We start from the raw sequence: 20,120 nt of genomic DNA on the forward strand, positions 1-20,120 counted from the left end.
CCCGAGGCTCCCGACATCGCCTGCTGGAGAAGCAGCCCCTCTGAGCCTGGGGGAGGGCTGGGCTGGGGAGGTGAGTATGGTGACTGCCCAGCTGTCATTCATGATCAAGCCGGAATCTGGTTAGCAGGAGGGGTTATCAGTGGCCCCAGTCAGATGGTCTACCAGCCTGCGGCACCCTGGCTTCCTTACCGGTCCTCTGGGCTGGAGCAGAGCCTTGGGGGCAGAGATCAGGGGGCCCCCCCCAGAGCCTGCAGCACTCTCCTTGGCTCTGTGAGGAGCCCTTTTGGCTGGGAGACCCTCTGTTCTTGCCCTACATTTGCCTTCAAATACCGGATGCGTACAGGGGCCCGGCTCTTGAGAGACATCATGTTATTGAAATAGGACAGTAACCCTGCGAGGGTAGATCCTTCCCTCCCCATTTCATGCAGGCTCAGAGAGGTTAAGCAACTTGCCCAAGGTTACACAGGAACCAGCCGAATCATTACTTGAAACCAGGTCTGTCTGATTTCAGGGCTGTAAATCTTTCCCAAAAGAGCACAAATCCAACAAAATGTTGATTGATTGATTTAGCCATTTATTTTTTAACCCTAGAGGAAACGTTCAGGTCAGGCTCACGGAATCACCGATGGGCTGAAGTCAGATGCTACAGCGGAGGAGTGGGAAGCAGGAGACCGGAAAATGGGCACTTTGAGTGAATCGTTTGAACCAGTTTCCTCCTTCGAAGAGTTGGACTTGCCGGCCAGGCTGTGGTTAGACCCATGACGTCATGGCTGCAGCGGGGGGAGGGTGTTCTCGTAGGTTAGTTCCTTTGCCACAGTGGTTCGGTATTTTGGATGCGGCCTCTGTTCCTGCACCTAGTCCCCTTGGTGGTGGAGGTCAAAGGAGGCGCCAGCGAACCCCAGGAACACCGCTCAGGTGAGGAGTTAGTGTCTCAAGCTCCCAGGGCCAGCTTCACGGGCAAGCAAGCCCTACGCAGTGTCACGGGGCCTGCACTTAGTTTCATGCTCTGTTGTCTGGCCAATCTTAAAAACAGGGGGCCCCACTTTTTCATTTTGCACAAGGCCCCCACAAATTAGGTAGCTGGTCCAGCAGGTAAAAAAGACAGTAGCTAGCAAAACCCTCAAGGAAGCATCTCTGTCCTGCATCTGGCCAGCGACATGTGTCAGTGTGTTTGGGCCAGTGTAACAAAATAGCATAGACTGAGTGGGGGGGGGGGCTTCTAAGCAACAGACATTTATTTCTCACAGTTCTAGGGGGCTGCGACGTCGGAGATCAAGGCGCCGGCAGGTTCAGTGTCTGGAGAGAGCCCTCTCGCTGGCTCGTAGATGGCCATCTCCTCTCTGCGTCCTCATGTGGCAGGAGGGGCGAGGGGGCTCTCTGGGGTCTCTTTGAGAAGGGCATGAATCCCATCCACGAGGGCTCCACCCTCACGAGCCAGTCACCTCCCAAAGGCCCCAGCACCTAATACCATCACACCGGGGGTGAGGATTTCTACAGAGGAATTCCGGGGAGACACAAACATTGAGTCTAGAGCACACAGTATGGGACAAACGCCAAGCAAAACGGCCTAAGGAGCGCACTCCTCGGCCTCAGCAAGAACATTCTTCGAGCACCTGCTCGGTGCCCACCACGCTGCTGTGGAGAACGCAAAGGGCCCTCACCCCCGCCATCCGGAGGCTGCTCTCAGCTGGATGGGAGGGTAGGACACAGAACTTTCTGGAATACCCGAGGGTCAGCTTCAGATGGGCACAGACCGATGGTTCAGGGGTATAGAGAGGGGATTCAGAAAGGGCTCCCTGGGGGCCGGGCTGTCGGGAAAAGCTCTGGGTCAAGGTGGGACTCAGACAGGATCTTAGATGATGCATGAGACTTAGTCAGTGGAGAAATGGAGCCGTCTGAGCCTCAGCCCCGAGGAGAAGTACATAACACACTCCCTCCTGGTCCGGTCTGGCCTTTGAACTCATCACTATACACCGGACTTGGGCAATATTGCAGGTTGGGCTCTCTCGAAGCGGACGCTAAGATGGGGTTTGGGGTGCGTCTCAGTTTCCTGTAGCTGCCCTAACAAATGGCTACAAAATGGGCCGTGTACACCAACAGAAATGTTTCCTTCCATGGTTCTGAAGGCCGGAAGTCAAAAGTCAGTTTCACGGGGCTGAGAGCAAGGTGTTGGAAAAGGTGGTCAATCCTCGCCCCTCCAGACCGAGCCAGAAGGCAACCGTCTCAAAGACTCTCAGGCAGGCCAGGCCTGCTCTTCCAGAAGCCTGGCCTGCCATCCTCGCTGTCACGGTTGCCCCGGAGGTTAGTGCCTGGAGCGGTCAAAAGGCAAACCCCCAAGACAAGCAACCTAGTGGACAACGAGATAGGACTTTTCTTGGCCCGTCTTTAAATGTGAGTGAAGGGGCCCAAACTGGGTAGGACAGGGTGCGAATCAGCAGCCGAAGGGGAAGGCAAGAGGAGCATGGACTGTCTCAGCAAGTTGCTCCTCTTCCTGGGCCTCAGTTTCCCCATCTGTAGTGAGACTTACTAAGTCAGGCATTCTGACCTAAAGGTGGTGATTCAGAGGGAGAAGAGAGGAGGCCGACTGGGAGGTCCCTAAGGGGAGGGGGCTGACAGGGAGGCTGGACAAAGGTCCGAAGAGCCCCCCACTAAGGCTTGAGAGGCCGGGGCAAGAATCCACATGGAAGCCCACATACCATGTGACTAAATATTTCAAAGGTATAAAGCAAACTAACAAACTGTGGAATAAAATATGTTCTGTTGGCTGACCTTGAAAAAAATACTGTTACAACGACCTGTAAGGCCAAGTTCAAATGAAAATTCTCAGACTCCTTCGATTGCTACAGTGGAGGCCGCGGTGAGGCCAGAGCTGGCCTGGGCCCCCGTCTGTGGCTGCCGGGTGCCGCTCACAGGCCTCCCGCTCGGGGGAGCAGAGCTGGCTGCCGGCCTTGCGCTGCCTTCTGAGATCTGTCTTTGCGGTGAGGCCAAGGCCACGCTTCCCACGGGCTGTTCCCTGCCAACGACTGAGTGCAGCAGGGCCTTGTGGAACCTTCCTTTAGATAGCACAGATGCCAGTCTTAGAATACCCCCACTGACCTTCTCTCCCTCACTTGGGCTCAGACTGGCCATACCTCCTTCTTCCCTTCTACGCAGGAATCTTCTTTAATACCATCGTTGCCTGTCTCACCCTGTCAAGACACTGGCTTCTCAGAGGTCTCGGATGAACACACTGACCCCCAGCCCACCGTTCATCTCTTCTCACCCGGGGCTCGTTCCCACACCACGAGGTGCCTCACAGGAGCGCATGGGACCCCAAGCACCCAGAGTGTGGACCTGTCCACGCGTTTCCTCACCCCGTGGCAGTGTGGGGAGCACGGCAGGAGGGCTGGTGCAAGGGCACAGGGAGCAGGAAGGGGGCCCCTCTTGTTTGAGTCTGACATGATCCTGGCCAGGGTCCTCGCCTTCCCCCTGCCTTCCCTCTGGGTCAGCCTCCACCTCCATGGCTCTGTCCCATGGGTCCTGCCTGCGCACACTTCGGGAACACCCTCTGTAACCTCCTGCACGTGTCCTTGGCCCTTCACATCCCTGTCTTCTTTCACTGACTTGAGTCTGCTGAAGAACAGAGGACAATGAGGCTCAGCGAGGTCCAGTGAGTGTCCACGGTTCGGTCTTCTGCCGCCCGGCCCCTGGCTTCTCCGTGACGCTGTAGCCAGCAGGGGCAACCGCACTGTGCGGCACAACTCCCCTCCGGTTGTCAGCGTGTTCCTTCATTCCCAGGAAATGAAGGTGCATCTCTCTGAATGTCTGACCCGCCTGGGCAAGGGAGGGCCAGGGACCTTGTCCCCGGGGGCCGGCAAGGCTCCAGCCCCTCAGAACTTATCATTATACTTGCAGTCTGGGTAGCGGTAGGCGAATCTGGGGTCACAGGTTCTCAGGGGCCTCAAGATGTCCTTCAGCCGGCTGGCGGCCCCGAGGACTTCGGGGTCGGGGCGGGCATCCTCCCCGCACTGAGCAAGTGCATTGTCTATCTCCTCTTGCACGGGGGAGGGGAACTTCCCCTGGAGGAGTCGGGGCAGCAGCTGCCGACAGACGAGCACCAGGCTCTGCTTCTCCGGGATGGTGTAGCAGGAGGGCAGCTCGGCCTGGCAGCCCGAAAGCAGGCAGCTAAAGACGTCTTTACTGTCTCCCGCCCCGGCGGCTGCTGGGCTGCCTAGAAGGGAGACGGACAATATTACACACCCTACGACCTGTGCTCCCTGCAGGGGAGTGGAGCGGGGGAGGCACCACTAATGAGAATCACTGGATGAATGTTTAGTGTCCTAGCATCTCCTGTCACCAGGGGATTTAGAACTTGGGGACACAGTGGTCCCTGCTGAGGACAACACAGGAGAGGGTCTCTGTGCTATGGCAGGAAGAGGCCGGGGCCCAGAAAATACGCCGATCCCTGCCAGAGGTTGGGTTTCTAACTGTAGGGCCCGCACCCATACCGCGATTGTCTCCTTGATTATTACGGAATGAATGGACACAGGAACTCGCTGGGACCCGTCTCATCTGCGCTTGTGGAGTGCAACGTTGGGAGAAACAGCAGGCGATGGCAGAATATGCATTCAGGGGGACCAGCCGGGCTGCCCAGCGCAGGGTTGCTGTAGCCCCAATATTCTGCCATCAGCCTCGTTTCTTCTGACTCAGATTCTTCTTAAGAAAGGCAACTCAGGAAATGAGTCGGTGCGGTTTCCCTGGTCTGTCTTCGGAGGCCTTCTCTTATCAGCAAAATCAGAGATCAGAGAAGAAAATCCCCTGTCCTGTGCCTGGGCTCAGCAAATGCGGTCACCGCTAGAGACAGGGATGTTTGAAGAGTTCTAGAACCCTGGCTGAGCCTGTGTAGGCGGGGAGAAACCCGATTCATTCACATACCACATTTGATGCCATGCTTTTTAGTTGGAAAAGTTTAGAAAAAGCAAAGGTACCAAAATGGGTGGCCCCGTGTCCCAGGGAATCAGCCAGATAGGCACGTTTCAGATAAAGGCTAGAAGCTTCTGAGAGAGAGGTTCTGCGAAGGCGGATCCAGAGGCCGTGCGTGTGTGAAGGGGGGGCAGGGCAGGTGTCCTGGGTCACACAGACCGCAGGGGACACCAGCAGCGCCCTGAGGGTGTAGGTGGGGCGGTGCCGCAGGGCACAAGGCCGTCATGGACAAGGTCAAGGCCAGACGGAGTTGGAGCACAGACTCCAAAGGGGGAGGGGGACCTTTTACGAACTGGGGCTGCTCTCGCGGTGAAAGGTCCCGGGGTGCGACCCTCCCCTCGGCCCCCCCATCACCCCTCCCTAGCTCTTGTCACCCTGACTTCCCCTCTGCCCGCTGCTCAGCCAGGCCCGCGCCGGGTACCTTCCTGCCTGTCGATGACGCCCAACGCGCTGGCGTCGCGGATGAACAGCTGCCCGTTGTTCAAGATGCCAAACGTGTCCGCGTCCACGTGGGTGAAGTAGAAGAAGTAGTTGAGGTCGTTGGTCCTCAGGGACTCCAGGACCCCGAGCAGCTGGTAGGCCAGGTCGGCCGCCTGGTCCGGGCCGGCGCCGTAGAAGTCCCGCAGCGGGCTGGTGCTGGTGCTGACGGCGAAGCGGCCGCAGGAGCCCAGGTACTTGGGCAGCGGCCAGCCCTCGGCGCCCGGGAAGATCTGCGAGCGGGCCGGGGGAGGCGTCCGAGCGCGTCGGGGAGACCCCGGCCCTGACCCCGCTCCCCCGGCCTCCCCCCGGGGGTCCTCGCCGGACCCCCTCCGGCTCCAGAGGCCTCAGCCCCTTGTCCCCTCTTGGACCGGGCCGGTGCCCCGCGCCCCCTTCCTTCCGCTGTGGATGGACGACTCTTCCTTCCTTCCATGCAGCCCATGCCAAAACCACGACAGTGGCCCTTTGGGGCTCGAGTGTTTTGGGAACCAGGGCGCTGGCTCTGGGTGAATCTGCCTCACTGAGGTACCTACCTATTCACAGATGCCCCCCACCCCCCGCCACCCCCTTCTGGAACCTTCGGACTGCCTGACACTGATCTCAGGAAGCACACAGCCCTGGTGGGTCTCCTTTGTGTCCTCGTGAGAGCACCAGATTTCCGAGATGGAAAAGGAAGGAGGGAATCCTGGCTGCTGTTTTCTTGACTGTTCATGGAAGGAGCTGTATTCTAGAATGGTGTTTCTTTAAACGAAGGGGAAATGACAAACTCTAAGTACCACTTTTTTTCTTCTCTTCCTCCTTTAAAAAAAAGAAGTTATTCCCTTCTCCGACTATTTTCTGTGGTCTTCTGCCCATTTTAACCCACCCACCTGTTGTGAAGAACATTTCTTGCTTCCCCTGACCACCTAGGACCTCTCCCATCAAGGGCAGTGGAGGGAGGGCCCCGGCCCCCTGGTGGGGTTTGAGGCTCAGCCCAGGGTCATCCCGGGTTGGACAAGGGGGCAAGATCCCGGTACTTCCCGGGTGGGGGGACCAGGGTGAATGGAGGGACCCGGCCCAGGCCTCTCAGGAGTCAGCTGCCACCACCAAGGTTAGAATGCTAGGAAAAGGAGACCCCGAGAGGGACAACCAGCAATTCCTTCTCCTTCTCTAAGATTTAAAATGCCAGGGTTACTAGGCAGGTTTTAGCGTATGGACCTTGCAGTCAGACAGCTCTGGGTTTGGGTCCCATTGCTGGCATTAGCTAAGTGACTGTGGTCAAGTCACCTCACGTCTCTGAGCCCCACCTACCTCATCTGGAAAAGGGGACAATAATATTTCTGTGGGGCTGTGGAGTTGTGATGTAAAACATTCAACACAAAACCTGGTACACAGCAGGTGCTCAATAAGTGAGAGTACCTCATTGATTGTATATCACTACATATAATAATTATTCATATATTAATAAATATGCATTAGATGGTAAGTTATATATTAATAATTATATATCACATTATATTATGATTATTACTATATTATATAGTTTATATATTACATATAGTTTATATAATTATTATATATCATTTTCTATATTATATCATATTATATTATATGTTACATATTATGTTATATAATAAATATATATTAGTTATATATTATAAAATTATATATAACAAATAATATATAATAATTAAACATTATATATTATATATAATAAATAATAAATGAAATAACTAAATAATAAATAGATTTAATCAATAATATAGACTAAAATATGTAATGTAACAATATATCAATGATTTTTGATTATGTATAATTAATTATATACAATTATATTTAAAATGAAATTAGAATGATGAAATTAATAATTATGTAACTAATTGTGATAATATAAGTGTCTTTGTTGTGGTGTCTTCCTCCTCTACTTGCACTTTCTCCCTCTCCTTTCTTTCCCTTTCCTTTCCCCTCCCTCTTCTTTCTCTCCTCCTTCCCTTATTACTCTTCCTCCTTCTGCTCCCCCTCTCCCACCTCTCTCTCCCTCCTTTCTCTAGCCCTCCTCCTTTTTCCACTCCTTCCTCCTGCTTCCTGGTTTCCTTTGTTGCCCACAACGTGAGTGTCCGGACCCTTGGGGTTTGGGGGAAGTGGGTGTGACTGGGTTCCACACGCTCTGCGGATGCTTGCTGACTCGCTAAGTGTCTGTCTCCACGGCTGGATTGGAAACTGCAAGGAGATAGGGGCCACCATGACTGCGTGGGATCCCCAGGCTCTAGTGCCCCCTCATTGATTTGACCATTCCCCTACTGATGGACATCTACGATACTTCCGTTTCCTCTCCTCCCCAGGTACGGCTGCAGGGCACGTCTCCAGGTGGTGGCCCCAAGGCTTTCGGTAAAGGGGAAGAGAGCTCAACCCAGGGCTGGCCCCTTGGAGCCCGAGCCGCAGCCCCTCCCTGGGCGGGGGTCAGGGCGTACCTGCAGAAGGATGGGATGAGCACTGACAGCCAGGGTGTAGAGCAGACGCAGCTTGTCGCGGTCAGTGAAGTGGCCCATGAAGATGCTGCCAGCGTCGGCCACCTCAGCGTAGCGCCGGACCACACGGTCCAGGAGTCGCTGCGACGGGCAGCGCAGGAAGGGGCTGGGCAGGCCCTGCAGGGGGTGGGTGGGAGAGACCCCAGGAGGGGGAAAGGGCGCTGAGCTCTCATGGGGGAGCCATCAGGACAGGACACTCTCTGCCGGTGGGGGAGACACCAGAGTTGGGGGACAAGATGGGCTTTGTCGGGGAGAGTCCCCGGGTCAGGAGGGGGGCGTCTGAGCACTATTGGAGGGTGGAGTGTAAGGGGCTGTGCAGGCACTGGCTGCGGGGCCTGGGGAGAGACCCCGAGGGCCAAGGAGAATGGACTGAGCCGTCCTAGGGGCAGGGTAGGCGGGCCCTGGGCAGGTGGGCGCCCCAGCAAGCATTCAACGCGTTGGAGCACCTGCTTCTCCGGCACCACCGCCCGTCCACGCTGCCTCCCCACAGGCAGCCAGTCTCAGGCTGCATTATCAGATCAGCCCTCTGCCATTGACCTTTTTGATTCCGTCCGCCATTTCATGACAATGTCACCACACTTGTGACACTACACACCTGAGTGTCTTCCCATGTGCCACTTTGGTTGTTTTTTTTTTTTTTTTGGTGGAAGAAGTCATGCTTGCCTCATTCCAGATCTTTTTTTTTTTTTAAAGATTTTATTTACCCACTTGAGAGAGAGAGCGCGCATGCTCAGGGGGGAGGGGCAAAGGGAGAAGGAGAAGCAGACTCCCTGCTGAGCAGGAAGCCGGATGTGGGACTCAATCCCAGCACCCTGGGATCATGAGTTGAGCCGAAGGCAGACACTTCACCGAGCCACCGAGGCGCCCCCACTTTGTTCTTCTTGGGATAAAATTGGGAGGCACGGACCTATGTTTATTTCCCACGATATTTTACCCCGCCCCTGTACCTTTCTCTGCGCACTGAACAAACACAATGAACTCAACCTACTAATAAAAGAAAAGAAACATAGTTAAAAATAGGGCCCCGGGGCCCAGTTGGCTTGAATTCAGCGCCGGCGCCACACCGACCAGCTGGCTGTGTGACCTTGGAAGAGCTCTTTGCAAGCCTCTCTGTGCTCTGGGTTACAGGTTAAGGTGAGGGTGCCAGGAACATACCACTGAGAGATCACAAGGCTCCAGAAAAGCTAACAGGTGTAAAACACTAGAACAGTGCCTGGCCAGCAGTAAGCACTCAACAAATGCTGTCTGCTCTTATTAAATTAAAAAAGTCTAAACTCGGGAGGCCTGGGGGGCTCAGTTGGTGAAGTATCTGCCTTTAGCTCAGGTCACGATCCCCGGGTCCTGCTCGGCGGGAAGCCTGCTTCTCCCTCTCCCACTCCCCCTGCTTGTGCTCTCTCTCTCTGTCAAATCAATCAATCCTGAAAAAACTTTAAATCATTGAACATTATATCAAAAGCTAATGATGTACTATACCTTGGCTAATTGAATTTAAAAAAAAGTTCATATTCCCAGCACAGAGAATAGCGGGGATAGCCAGGGATAGCAGGGATAGTAAGTAAGGCTTTGTGGGTGAGAACAGGATTTTCAAGTTCTAAGAGTCTGGCTTCCAACATGACAGACCGAAGCCTGAAAGACGGAGGGCAGAAAGTGTGCCCCCAGGTGTCTGTAGACGGTGTTTGCAGGCTGCCTGCCCGGCGGGGGTAGGTGGCCAAGGGCGGTCTCCAGAGCCCCGGACACCCGAGCACGGGGCAGGGCCAGCAGCCTGGAGCCGTCCCTCTGCCCAGCCAGCACCCAGGAGGGTGGAAGCACCACTGGGAGCCGGGAGAAGTCTCAAGAGTCTTGGAGGTTGACCAGGGCATGGACCAGTTCACAGGGTAGGATGCTCAACCATCCCACTCTGCTTGGGACTGAGGGTGTCCTGGAACGTGGAGCTTTCCGAGCTAAAACTGGGAACCCGAGACAGTTGCTCTCTACCACAGGGTCACAGCTGGACCGTGGCCGTGGGCACATCTGGCTTCTGCGGAAGCCAGCGTGGACGCTTGTCGAACTACCATCAGCCCGGGTACCCAGTGAGCCCCTGGGCTCCCCAGGGAGGGAGGGGGCTGGTCCAAATTCTGAAGTGACCGGGCATGCTGAAATATGACCGGGGTTGCCTGACAGTGTTTAGATGCCACTTCCTACTCCCCAGAGGGCTGGGAGCGCAGGAGTTTAGCTCTGGGAGAGAAGGTGAAAGAACATTCCATGCTTGCATCTCTGAGCCTGTGAGCGTCCAATTCATGGGCGCTCCAGCCTTCGGGAATGTGTATAGATGGGAGGAGAGGGGACAAGCCCACCACGTGCCAGGCAGTGGGCTGCGGATTTCCTGTGCTATTGCTCATTTAATCTTCCCAGGCACCCACGCGGCAGGTGCCATTATGAGCCTCCTTTTGCAACCGAGTAATTGGAAGTCTGCTGAGTCTAGGTAAGGGTTGGATTCAGGATTTGAACCTGGTATGGACTGCATGTCTGTTCCCTGCCTCTCCTCCATCCACCCCCCCTGCCGCCGATTCATATATTGAAACCCTAATCCCCAGTGCCATGGTATCAGGAGGTGGGGCCTTTGGGAGGTAACTAGGTCATGAGGGTGGAGCCCTCATGATGGGATTAGTGCCCTTGTAAGAAGAGCTGTGAGAGCACCACGTGAGGATATGATGAGAAGGCAGCTGTCTGCAAACCAGGAAGAGAGCTTCCCCTGGGAGCCAATTGGCTGGCATCTTGACCTTGAACTTCCCAGACTCCAGAAGTGTGAGAAATAGTGCTCTGTTCTTTAACCCACCTAGTCCACAGTGCTCTGTTATAGTAGCCCGAGCTAAGACAGAACCCGGTCCATTAGACTCGAATGTCCTAGCAGTTTCCCCTGTATTAGGTCCTGTCCCCCCTCTGGCCCCATAAGCTCCCTAGGTGGAGACCATAGAAGATGATTTGAAGGCAGGACAACATCCCTTTTGCTTCTTCTTCCTTGTCTTTTTTTTTTTTAAGATTTTTTGGTGTTTATCTGACAGAGAGAGAGAGAGAGAGCACACAAGCAGGGGGAGCCACAGATGGAGAGGGAGAAGCAACCTCCCCGCTGAGCAGGGAGCCCCATGCAGGGCTCGATCCCAGGACCCTGGGATCATGACCCGAACTGAAGGCAGATGCTTAACCACTGAGCCACCCAGGCGCCCCCATCTCTTTGCTTCTGATAGTTTTTCCAAGGCAGCCTGAAATTTCACCATTACAGATAATCATTGGGGACCGGGAGAGGTAAGTAATCTCTTCTGTTCTTCGAGAGACAACTTTCAAGTGAAAATACCTCTGGGAGAGGTAGGCCATAACAACAACAACAATAATAGATGATCATTACTGAGTGCTAACTATATGACAGGAACTGTTCTAAGCCCCTCACATGTAGTGTGTTCTTTCATTTACTCCTTACAAGAAGCTAGTGAGGTAGGCACTATTAATATTGATGAATTCAAACATTTTCTTGGACCTAGGAGTTCATTTTTTCCTTCTGATTCTAAAAGAAATGAAAACATGTCCATGGGCCCCTCCAAATCTTCTTGGAGGACAGTGACGTCCAGGCTGAGGCCTGAAGTGTGGGTAGAGTGAACCCGTAAAGAGGGCGGGAGAGGATTCTATGCAGAGGGAACACCTTGCATTACCCTTGAGTTGAGAGCAAATACGCTGGCCTGCAGGTTGGTTAGTACTCCTTGAAGGTGAAGTATCTCTAGTAACAGTTGACAGAGAAGAAGCCCAGATAGCAGCAACATTGGAGTCATTTTAAGGAATTTTGATTTTATCCAGGAGGGATAGGAAGCCGCCGAAGGCCCTGAGCAGAGGAGTGATATACTCAGATATGCATTTTAGGGAAATGATTCTGGGTGCAGAGTGAAGTATGGATTCGGAGGAGTGTGTCCAAGACTGGTATTTATGGACTTCTGGATGTTAGTGAGGCACATGGCTGCCCAGAATAAAGATTACATTCTCAAATTCTTTTGCAGCTAGGCGTGGTAGTGTGGCTAGGTACTGGTCAATGAAATATAAGTAGAAATTTCTGGGAAGGATCCTTCAAGGGAGAAGGTGTATCCTTCTTCATTCTTTTTTTTTTTTCCTGCCCCTGGCTGGAATGTGGAAATGATGGCTGGTGCTTAGGCAGCCATCTTGGGTCAGGGCATACTAAGTGTGGTAGAGCAGCAAAATGAAAGTAGCCCAGATCCCCGAAAATCACAGAGCCACTACATTAGCCCTGGACAGCTATGTATCAGTTTCTTTTATGTAAAAGAGAAGTATATTTTGATCTTGTTTAAGCCACTGTTATTTGGATTTTTTGTCATATGCAACTGAATATAGTCCTAAATATCACAGGAAGAAAGAGTGGAGGTGGGAAAGTCAGGAAGATGCAGTGCTCCAGGTGTGAGATGAGAGAATGAACAGATTTGAAGATATTTGTTGGTGGTAGAATTTATAAGCCTTGGTGACTGGCTGGATGGGGGAGGAGGAGCAAGAAAAAGGGAGGTGTCAGAGGTGGTACTCAATATAAATGTGGACAGCAGAGATATCATTTGCTGAGGTGGCTTTATTTTTTTTAAATTTTTAAAAGCTTTTATTTATTTATTTGAGAGAGAGACAGCACCAGGAGGGAGCAGGAAGGGCAGAGGAAGAGGGAGAAGCAGACTCCCCAATGAGCAGGAAGCCTGACTCAGTGCTCGATCCCAGGACCCTGAGATCATGACCTGAGCCGAAGGCAGACGCTTAACCGACTGAGCCACCAGGCACCCCATGAGGTTGTTTTAAAACATATTTACAAACTCTTTGACACTCCTCCCATCAAAGGGTGAAGTCTAATTCCCGTACCCTAGAATCGGGACTGGCCTTGGTGACTCGAGTCTAGTGACTGGCACACTTATAGGAGTGATGCTACATGACTTCTGAGCTTTGGCCCTGAAAGGTGACTCAGCTTCTCCTTGGCTCTCTCCTGTCCCCAGCCACGAGGCTGTAAGGAAGCCCAGGCCACACCGCGAGAAAGCAAGATCCCCAGCCCTCACCCCAGCGGAGTGCCTAGCTGACACCCAGCCCCGACTTGCCAGCCACGTGACTGAGCCATCTTGGAAATGGCTTCTCCTGCGCTGCATTGAGCCACCCCAGCGGATGCCACGGGGAGCTTGGGGAGCCTTCCCCTCTAAGCCCCGCCCAAATTGCGTATTTATGAGCAAAACCGGTGATCGTCGTTGTTTTAAGCCACCGAGTTTTGAAGCGGTTTGTCACATGGCAACAAGTGATATATTTGCAGAGAAGGTTCTGGGCCACCTCTCGACCTATAGCCAGAAAAGACTTTAAAACCGTCTTGTACCCCGATGCCCTTTACAGTGGCGAAAGCTGCTGCCCAGGGTCCCACTCAGAGAGTGGGGCTCCGTCTGGTTCCGTTTGGCCTGTGCTGGCCACACGCAAGCCCACAATAGTATTGGCTAATGGCAAACAGAATTGGGAAATTAAACATTTTTCAATAAAATCATGATTCATTCCGAAGCCATACAGCCTTTTGGGGGATGGCCCATTGCTCTGGAGTTTCCAAGTCACTTCTCCCTTCCGCGTACGTGGGCTACAAGGCTAACTCAGCACCTTCCAAGGAGAGGCAAGAGGACAACCAAACTCTGGTCCTCTGTCGCCCCTCCCCCCCCATGCCCACCTGGATTCCTCATCCTTCTATTTCCGGTCTGGTGCCATCCCTTAGGGAACCAGCCAGCTGGTCAAAGTCTTGACCGTGTGGGGCTAGTGACTGGGCTTTTGCTCTCCTCTACTCTCATCTAACAGGGGCCTTCTGTGCAAGAGGGTACAGAGAGCGATGGTCACACTTCTCCAGCACAATCCCTAATGGTCTGTATGTCAGTCAATAAAATTTACTGGGTATGTCCCTGAGATGCTATTTCATGTGCCAGCTTGGCCAGGCTACGGTGCCCAGTTATTCCATCAAACACCAATCCAGGGGTTGCTGTGAAGATATTCTGTAGATGTGATTAATATCTACAGTAAGTTGACTTGAAGGAAGAGAGATCATCCTCGATAAAGTGGGTGGGCCTGATCCAACCAGTTGAAGGGCCTTAAGAGCATAAGGAAGGTTTCCCTGAGGAGGAGGAAGAAATTCTGCCTGTCGATCGTAGTGTCAGTTCCCGCCCAGGGGACTCGGCTTACTGGTGTGCCCTGTGGATCTGGGACTTGCCAGCCTCCATAATTGCATAAGCCAATTCCTTGAAATAAATCTGCTTATATGTGCGTGTGTGTATATATATGCAAACACATATACATGTATATACATATACATATATAAAATATTGTATGTTATATATAGATTATGCAAAAATATATTAATCATTCACACCACATTAATATTCATTAATAAATGATTAACATTGTATTTAATATATTCATATACTATATACAATATGTTACACACAGATTATACACTCTGCTAAGGGAAAATCATTTGTTCGTTGTGGAAGCGACGGCAACGAGATCAAAATCTAGATTTGCTTTCACTTTTGAAGCTTCTAGTGAAATCGGAGGGTGCAAGACGTAACTTCCGCAATGACTCGTTTGAGCTTCGGTTGGCTTTTACCCACATTCTCGAGTGTGTTGGCTCAAAAAAACATCACCAGCCACCAAGACTGTCCTCATGTAAAGGGTTCTTACCAGAACAGAATCATTGATGGTAAATCGTCTAGACAAGCGATTTCATGACCCTGTTGGAGGTACTTAAGAAGTAAAACAGCTATGCTTGTTGTTCCTTTCTAGAAGCTAGATATAAGAGAGTTCATCCATAGGTGGAGCTAGAAGGGGCTCTCCAAGCAGACCACAACTTCAAGTTACATGGTCTGCAAGCCTCATGCCAGAATTGCCCCAGCTCCTTCTCAAGTTCCAGCCCATGGGTGAGATTTGCCCAGCCTGAGTGTTCCCACCAGAAGTGGAAGATGGCAGCAGGGGGACCACGTCTCAGTTGGGGGTTTGACTGCCGACCACCGGAGAATGTCATGCACACGCTGCCCATTCCCGGTGGGTTTGGGACAATGGCATGGGAGCTGCTTGCTGCAGAAGGCTCTGTAGTGATCACTCTCGGAAAACATGGTTGGCAGGACATGGTTGGGGAAAGGAGAGGAACACTTTGTACAAGTTTTAAGTGTCAGGCCCTGTGGCAAGCCTTTTCATGGACGCTATCTCGACATACGCAGGGACCTTGAGCCTTTAGTTCTCTCTTGCCCTGGTGACCATCCTGGAAACTGAGTGATTGCCTAAAAAAGGGCTTCAAAAATCTGTGGTAAATTGGGGCGCCTGGGTGGCTCAGTCGGTTAAGCGTCTGCCTTCGGCTCAGGCTCAGATCATGATCTCAGGATCCTGGGATCCAGCCCTGTGTTGGGCTCCCTGCTCAGCGGGGAGTCTGCTTGTCCCTCTCCCTCTGCCGGTGCCCCTCCCCACTTGTGCTCTCTCTCGCTCTCTTTCTCTCTCAAATAATAAAATCTTTTAAAAATTTTGTGGAGAATGCAATGACATTAATTTTCATAGTCCATGCTGGCAAATGCAAATGGTAGACTGTATCATCACACCATCTAGCAAAACGCTCCCATTTTCCAGATAAGCCATACTAACGTAAGAACCAGGAAAGGGAAGTGACTCTTTAAAGATCATTATGGTTATTGGTACCCTGGGATCATGACCCGAGCCGAAGGCAGACGCTTAACCAACTGGGCCACCCAGGCGCCCTAGATGCCTCCATTATTATACTTCTTATGTTGGGTCAGGGATGGTTGAAGATACTAGGATTGCCCCTTTGGTTATTTTGGCCAGGAAATAGTGCCAGAAGTTATGCTGCTATGTTGTCCATTATCACATGGTAGAAAGACTAGAGAAGTACTATCTCTTGTCCTGCTATCTCTTTGAGAACTGAGCGCAGAGCTAGTTTACAAGCCTCACAGAACATGCATGCAAAAGGCTTGGCACGGCGAGAGGCGTGTGTTTTGCATTCAGCAAACGGCACTAATCATTGTCACCATCATTGTCCTCAGTATAAACGTCATCACTGCCACATTATAGATGCACCTTCTAACCAGCCATGGTACTCTCCACGCCTGATGTCACCGTCTAGCTGAAGCCTGCCCCTCCATGGCTGCACGCTTAGGCAAACAGGGCGACGCCATCTTTGATGGGATTGGGGGTGCCTGGTGTGAGTGAGGTATCAGTGAAGAGCTAAGGCAGTTTTTCTGACTTTTTTTTTGGAATTTAGATTTGGGATCCATCTGAGAAAGGGGGGATGGGGCAGAGCTGTGGAAAGAAGCAGGGCCGCCATGAACCAGGGTGATTGGGAGCCCAGGAGAGACTGGCTGAAGTGCTAGATGCATGGTTGCCAGATGCCAGAGTTGCCTCAGGGCCCAGGAGCTTCCAGGCCCAGTGTTAGGCCAGGGATGGCCTTACCACAAACCGCTTTTCCAGAGAGTGGTTTCGTTGAACCCAGGTAAGCCAAACAGTCCACCAGCCCGCAAAAAGGTGGCCTCATTGAGGCATGAGGGAAGGGCAAAGGGTTTGGATTGGAATCTTGGCCCGACAGAGACTCAGTTTCCTCTTATGTGAAAGGAGATGATAGTGCCTCTTCTAACTCACAGGAATGGCAGGAGGACTCGGGAAGACAGTGGGTGCCTTATACCCAGCCGAGCCCCAAGCTCATTTCCCCGTATTAATCGTCCCACTTGGGTCTGGAAGACTTTGGGCTGTTTCCCAAAAACAAATATTACTTGGAAGACAAAGATTTTCCACGACTGAACATATGTGAACACTTGCTCAGATGGAAGGAAATGTGGAGAAGAAAAGAACACTAGCTGCTCTCAGGAAGAAAATCTAAGGAAAGAAGCGTGGCTTTCCTTTGTAAAGACCGAAAGTCAGCAGACTGAGGTCATAAAGACGGCTGAAGGCACAGCTGGCTTCAGGACTCTGACCTCTCCTTTCAAGGACATAGTCAGCTGACCAGTGGAAAGCGCCATGTTGGAATGAGAATTAGTTTTCACTTCTCAGAATCTGTTCTTCTAAGGCTTTACTGAGCATAAAAACAAGGCAAACAGATAGGATTTCATGTTCACAAATTATGACACATGTGCTAAAGACACCAGATGTGCTAACTCAAGTCACTTTACCCCCTTTTTATTTTATTTAGTTAATTTATTCCTCACCCCACCTTTTTAAAAAAGATTTTATTTGTTCACGAGACAGAGAGAGAGACAGAGAGTGAGTGAGCACGAGCAGGGGTCAAGGGCAGAGGGAGAGGAAGAAGCAACCTCCCGGCTGAGCAGGGAGCCCGACATGGGGCTCGATCCCAGGACCCCAAGATCATGACCTGAGCCGAAGGCAGACACTTCGCCGACTGAGCCACCCAGGTGCCCCAGGTGAACCTTTTCCAGGGTCACCACCATCTTCCCCATCAATGGATTAAGCCACAGGCCATGCCCACACTGTCTATAGAGAGTGGTTAACCAGTGCACTTTTTCCCATGCACTGGGAGGAAAGAGGCTTGCAAAGTTGGCCATTCCGTGCACGTTCATTGTCAGACGTTCAAACAATATGGAATCGTACAGTGTGAAAGTGAACAAGAGCTCCTGTTACCGCCCCCAGAGGTACCATCGTTCTATGTAGGGATGTATGAATACACAAATGCAGTGATACGAGAGAAAAAAACAAAAAGATCAGAAGTCAGCTTTTCTAGTGAGAAGGCTGCCCGGACCGGCTCGATTTGGACGGCTGAAGGAAATCTCAAACAAATGAGTTTTTACTCTTAGTGAATTTACTGTTCTCAAACTCTCCTAGCACCCGGGGGGAAAAGAGAAAGTTCGAGTGCTAATAAACTTCTTTGAGTTGACTTTCTGGTTACACACCCGAACACCTTTTACATGATTTAGTTGTTAAATACGCTCTTGAAGCAGGGTTTAGGTTAATTATGTATCAGAGTTNGGGGGGAAAAGAGAAAGTTCGAGTGCTAATAAACTTCTTTGAGTTGACTTTCTGGTTACACACCCAAACACCTTTTACATGATTTAGTTGTTAAATACGCTCTTGAAGCAGGGTTTAGGTTAATTATGTATCAGAGTTAATCAGTGTGTCGTAATTAAAACAATGATGATTCACGGACTGTACCGGTTATTCCGGGTAATTAAGCTGAAAGTTACAGAATGTTTCCTCAAGCCGCATTGTGTTCAAAACCAGGAAAACCCATTTGGTTTTTGTTCTTACAAGAAACAGCTCACAGTTCTTTCCTGCTCCAGTAGACGGATTTCCCCCCCTTTTACTGAGATGCTTTCTGATTGTTTTTTCATCTGGAACCCGGACCCTATGTGAATGTTCTTGGTTTGTTAACTTTTCGTTCTGCAAGTGCCGGCTGCCACAGCGACTATTTGATAGAAACCGTTTGGATGACTCAAAAAGTTTAGACATCTAGAGGCCCCTGGGTGGCTCAAGTCAGTTAAGCGTCCGACTTTTGATCTCAGCTCAGGTCGGAAGTTCGAGTCCCGAGTTGGGCTCCGGGCTGGGCGTGGAGCCAACTTTAAAACTAAATAGATAAAAAATAAAAAGTTCCGACATGTCCCTTTACAGGCACGGCTCATCATCCTCAGCCACTGTCACTGGCACTGGAGAAGGGAGGGAACTTTGTACGGTAGTTGGTCTCCTCGTCATTTCAATGTGGCTTTGACGTCATGATATAATGGATCTATCATTGGCCCCTTCCCCCATTGGGAAGTTTCTCTCTGTAGTTTTTGCCTGGGCTTATCAATTCCGGTCCCTTACAGGTCAGTCACTGATGGCGAGTTAGGCTTGGAAGAGTAGAAGCAGAGATCAGAAATGAGCCAGGAGCAGGTCCAGAATTTGGAGTTCACTTTGGATCCCCTCCGAGTGGATAACCTCCCCAGGAAGGTTGTATCGATGTGAGCACAACATTAAATTAAAAAAATAAAACAGGTTTAGTGGTGTGGGGCAGAGTGCAGGCTATGGAATGTTTCCCTGGCACAGAAAGGCCTGGCTGTGGCAGAGCTCTGGTTTCCATGTAAAACAGGGCCTCCGACTCTGGGTGACATTCTTTCCTCGGGCAGGGTTTCTGTTGGCTTTCTCTCCCTAGCAGTCCCGGGCCTCAAGGGCAAGACCTGGATGCCAGGCGTCCTCACTTCCCCAGGAGCCCTGGGCATCGCCTGGCCAGTAGCAGAAGTGGTACCTCTTGGATGCCCCCCCCGCCCCCCAGCTACTTTCTTCACTGGCAGCTGTTGTGTGTATATGGCCCTGTCTTACTTTTGCTACCCAGCCTCCTCGACCCCACTGTGCACCCTTGTCCATGCACCCTGCCTACTACTTTTCGGCCCATTTGTGGAAAGATCCCCTGTCCTCAAGCCACTTGTCTTTTAGAAATGCATATTCTCGGTCCCTGCCCCAGGCCTGCTGCATCAAAACCTCCACAGCCAGAGCCCAGTGGTGCCTGTGTTAACGAGCCCTCCAGAAGCTTCCGACACACACTCAAGGTTGAGAACTGCTGTCTTACAGAATGAACGTCAACACTCCCTGCCTCCCAGTCCTGCCTGTTGCAATGCTACCCACTGCTGTGGACGCGCACTGTGATCATGGCCTTGACATTTAACTACTTTCCACATTCACAACCTTATTCTTGCTTCCTCATCTTTGCCCGGTTCGTGTTTCTTCTATTCTCTGGAAGGTCTGCCAGGGACATTTCCCCCAGCCCATCCTTCCCCTCCCAGGTCAGATCACACATCCTCTAAGCAGCTTTCCTGACCTAACCAAGCCCTCATTTTCTTCCTTCTCCTGGAGTCTGGTCCTCAGGCCCTGTCGTGCCTCAGCTCTCAGGTGCTCGTGGACAGGGACATTGAATACCAACACTTCTGTGACCTCCTCAGCTCCCAGTCTGGGGCGGGCACCTGGGAGGTACTGGATAAGCACGTCCTTGGTCACGGATGGATGAATGTGCCAGAGCGCCCTTACTCGGGGCCTCTGCTCCAACCCCCAGCTCCTGGGAGCCTGAGCCAGGCGGCCGGTGGTGGGTCTGGGAACAGTTTTGTCCTGTCACGTTGGAGAGGAACAGGGAGCATGACCACACAGGGGGATCCAGTCTGCCCCAGAGGC

General features: G+C 51.8%; 1 protein-coding gene across 1 annotated transcript in view; it reads right to left on the bottom strand.

Moving 5' to 3' along the window:
* Window positions 1-557: 557 nt before the first annotated feature.
* The window catches only part of DIPK2B (divergent protein kinase domain 2B), a 40,961-nt gene continuing 21,398 nt past the window's right edge, over window positions 558-20,120 (bottom strand). Inside the window, exons 3-5 of the mRNA XM_002929207.4 lie at window positions 7,890-8,063; window positions 5,384-5,672; window positions 558-4,210 (exon numbers count right to left, since the gene is read on the bottom strand). Of these exons, the coding sequence (XP_002929253.1) occupies window positions 3,870-4,210; window positions 5,384-5,672; window positions 7,890-8,063 (804 nt within the window). The 3' untranslated portion in view covers window positions 558-3,869. The remainder of the gene's footprint in view (window positions 4,211-5,383; window positions 5,673-7,889; window positions 8,064-20,120) is intronic.

This window comes from Ailuropoda melanoleuca, chromosome X (genome assembly GCF_002007445.2).
Source record: "Ailuropoda melanoleuca isolate Jingjing chromosome X, ASM200744v2, whole genome shotgun sequence".
NCBI classification, from domain to species: domain Eukaryota; kingdom Metazoa; phylum Chordata; class Mammalia; order Carnivora; family Ursidae; genus Ailuropoda; species Ailuropoda melanoleuca.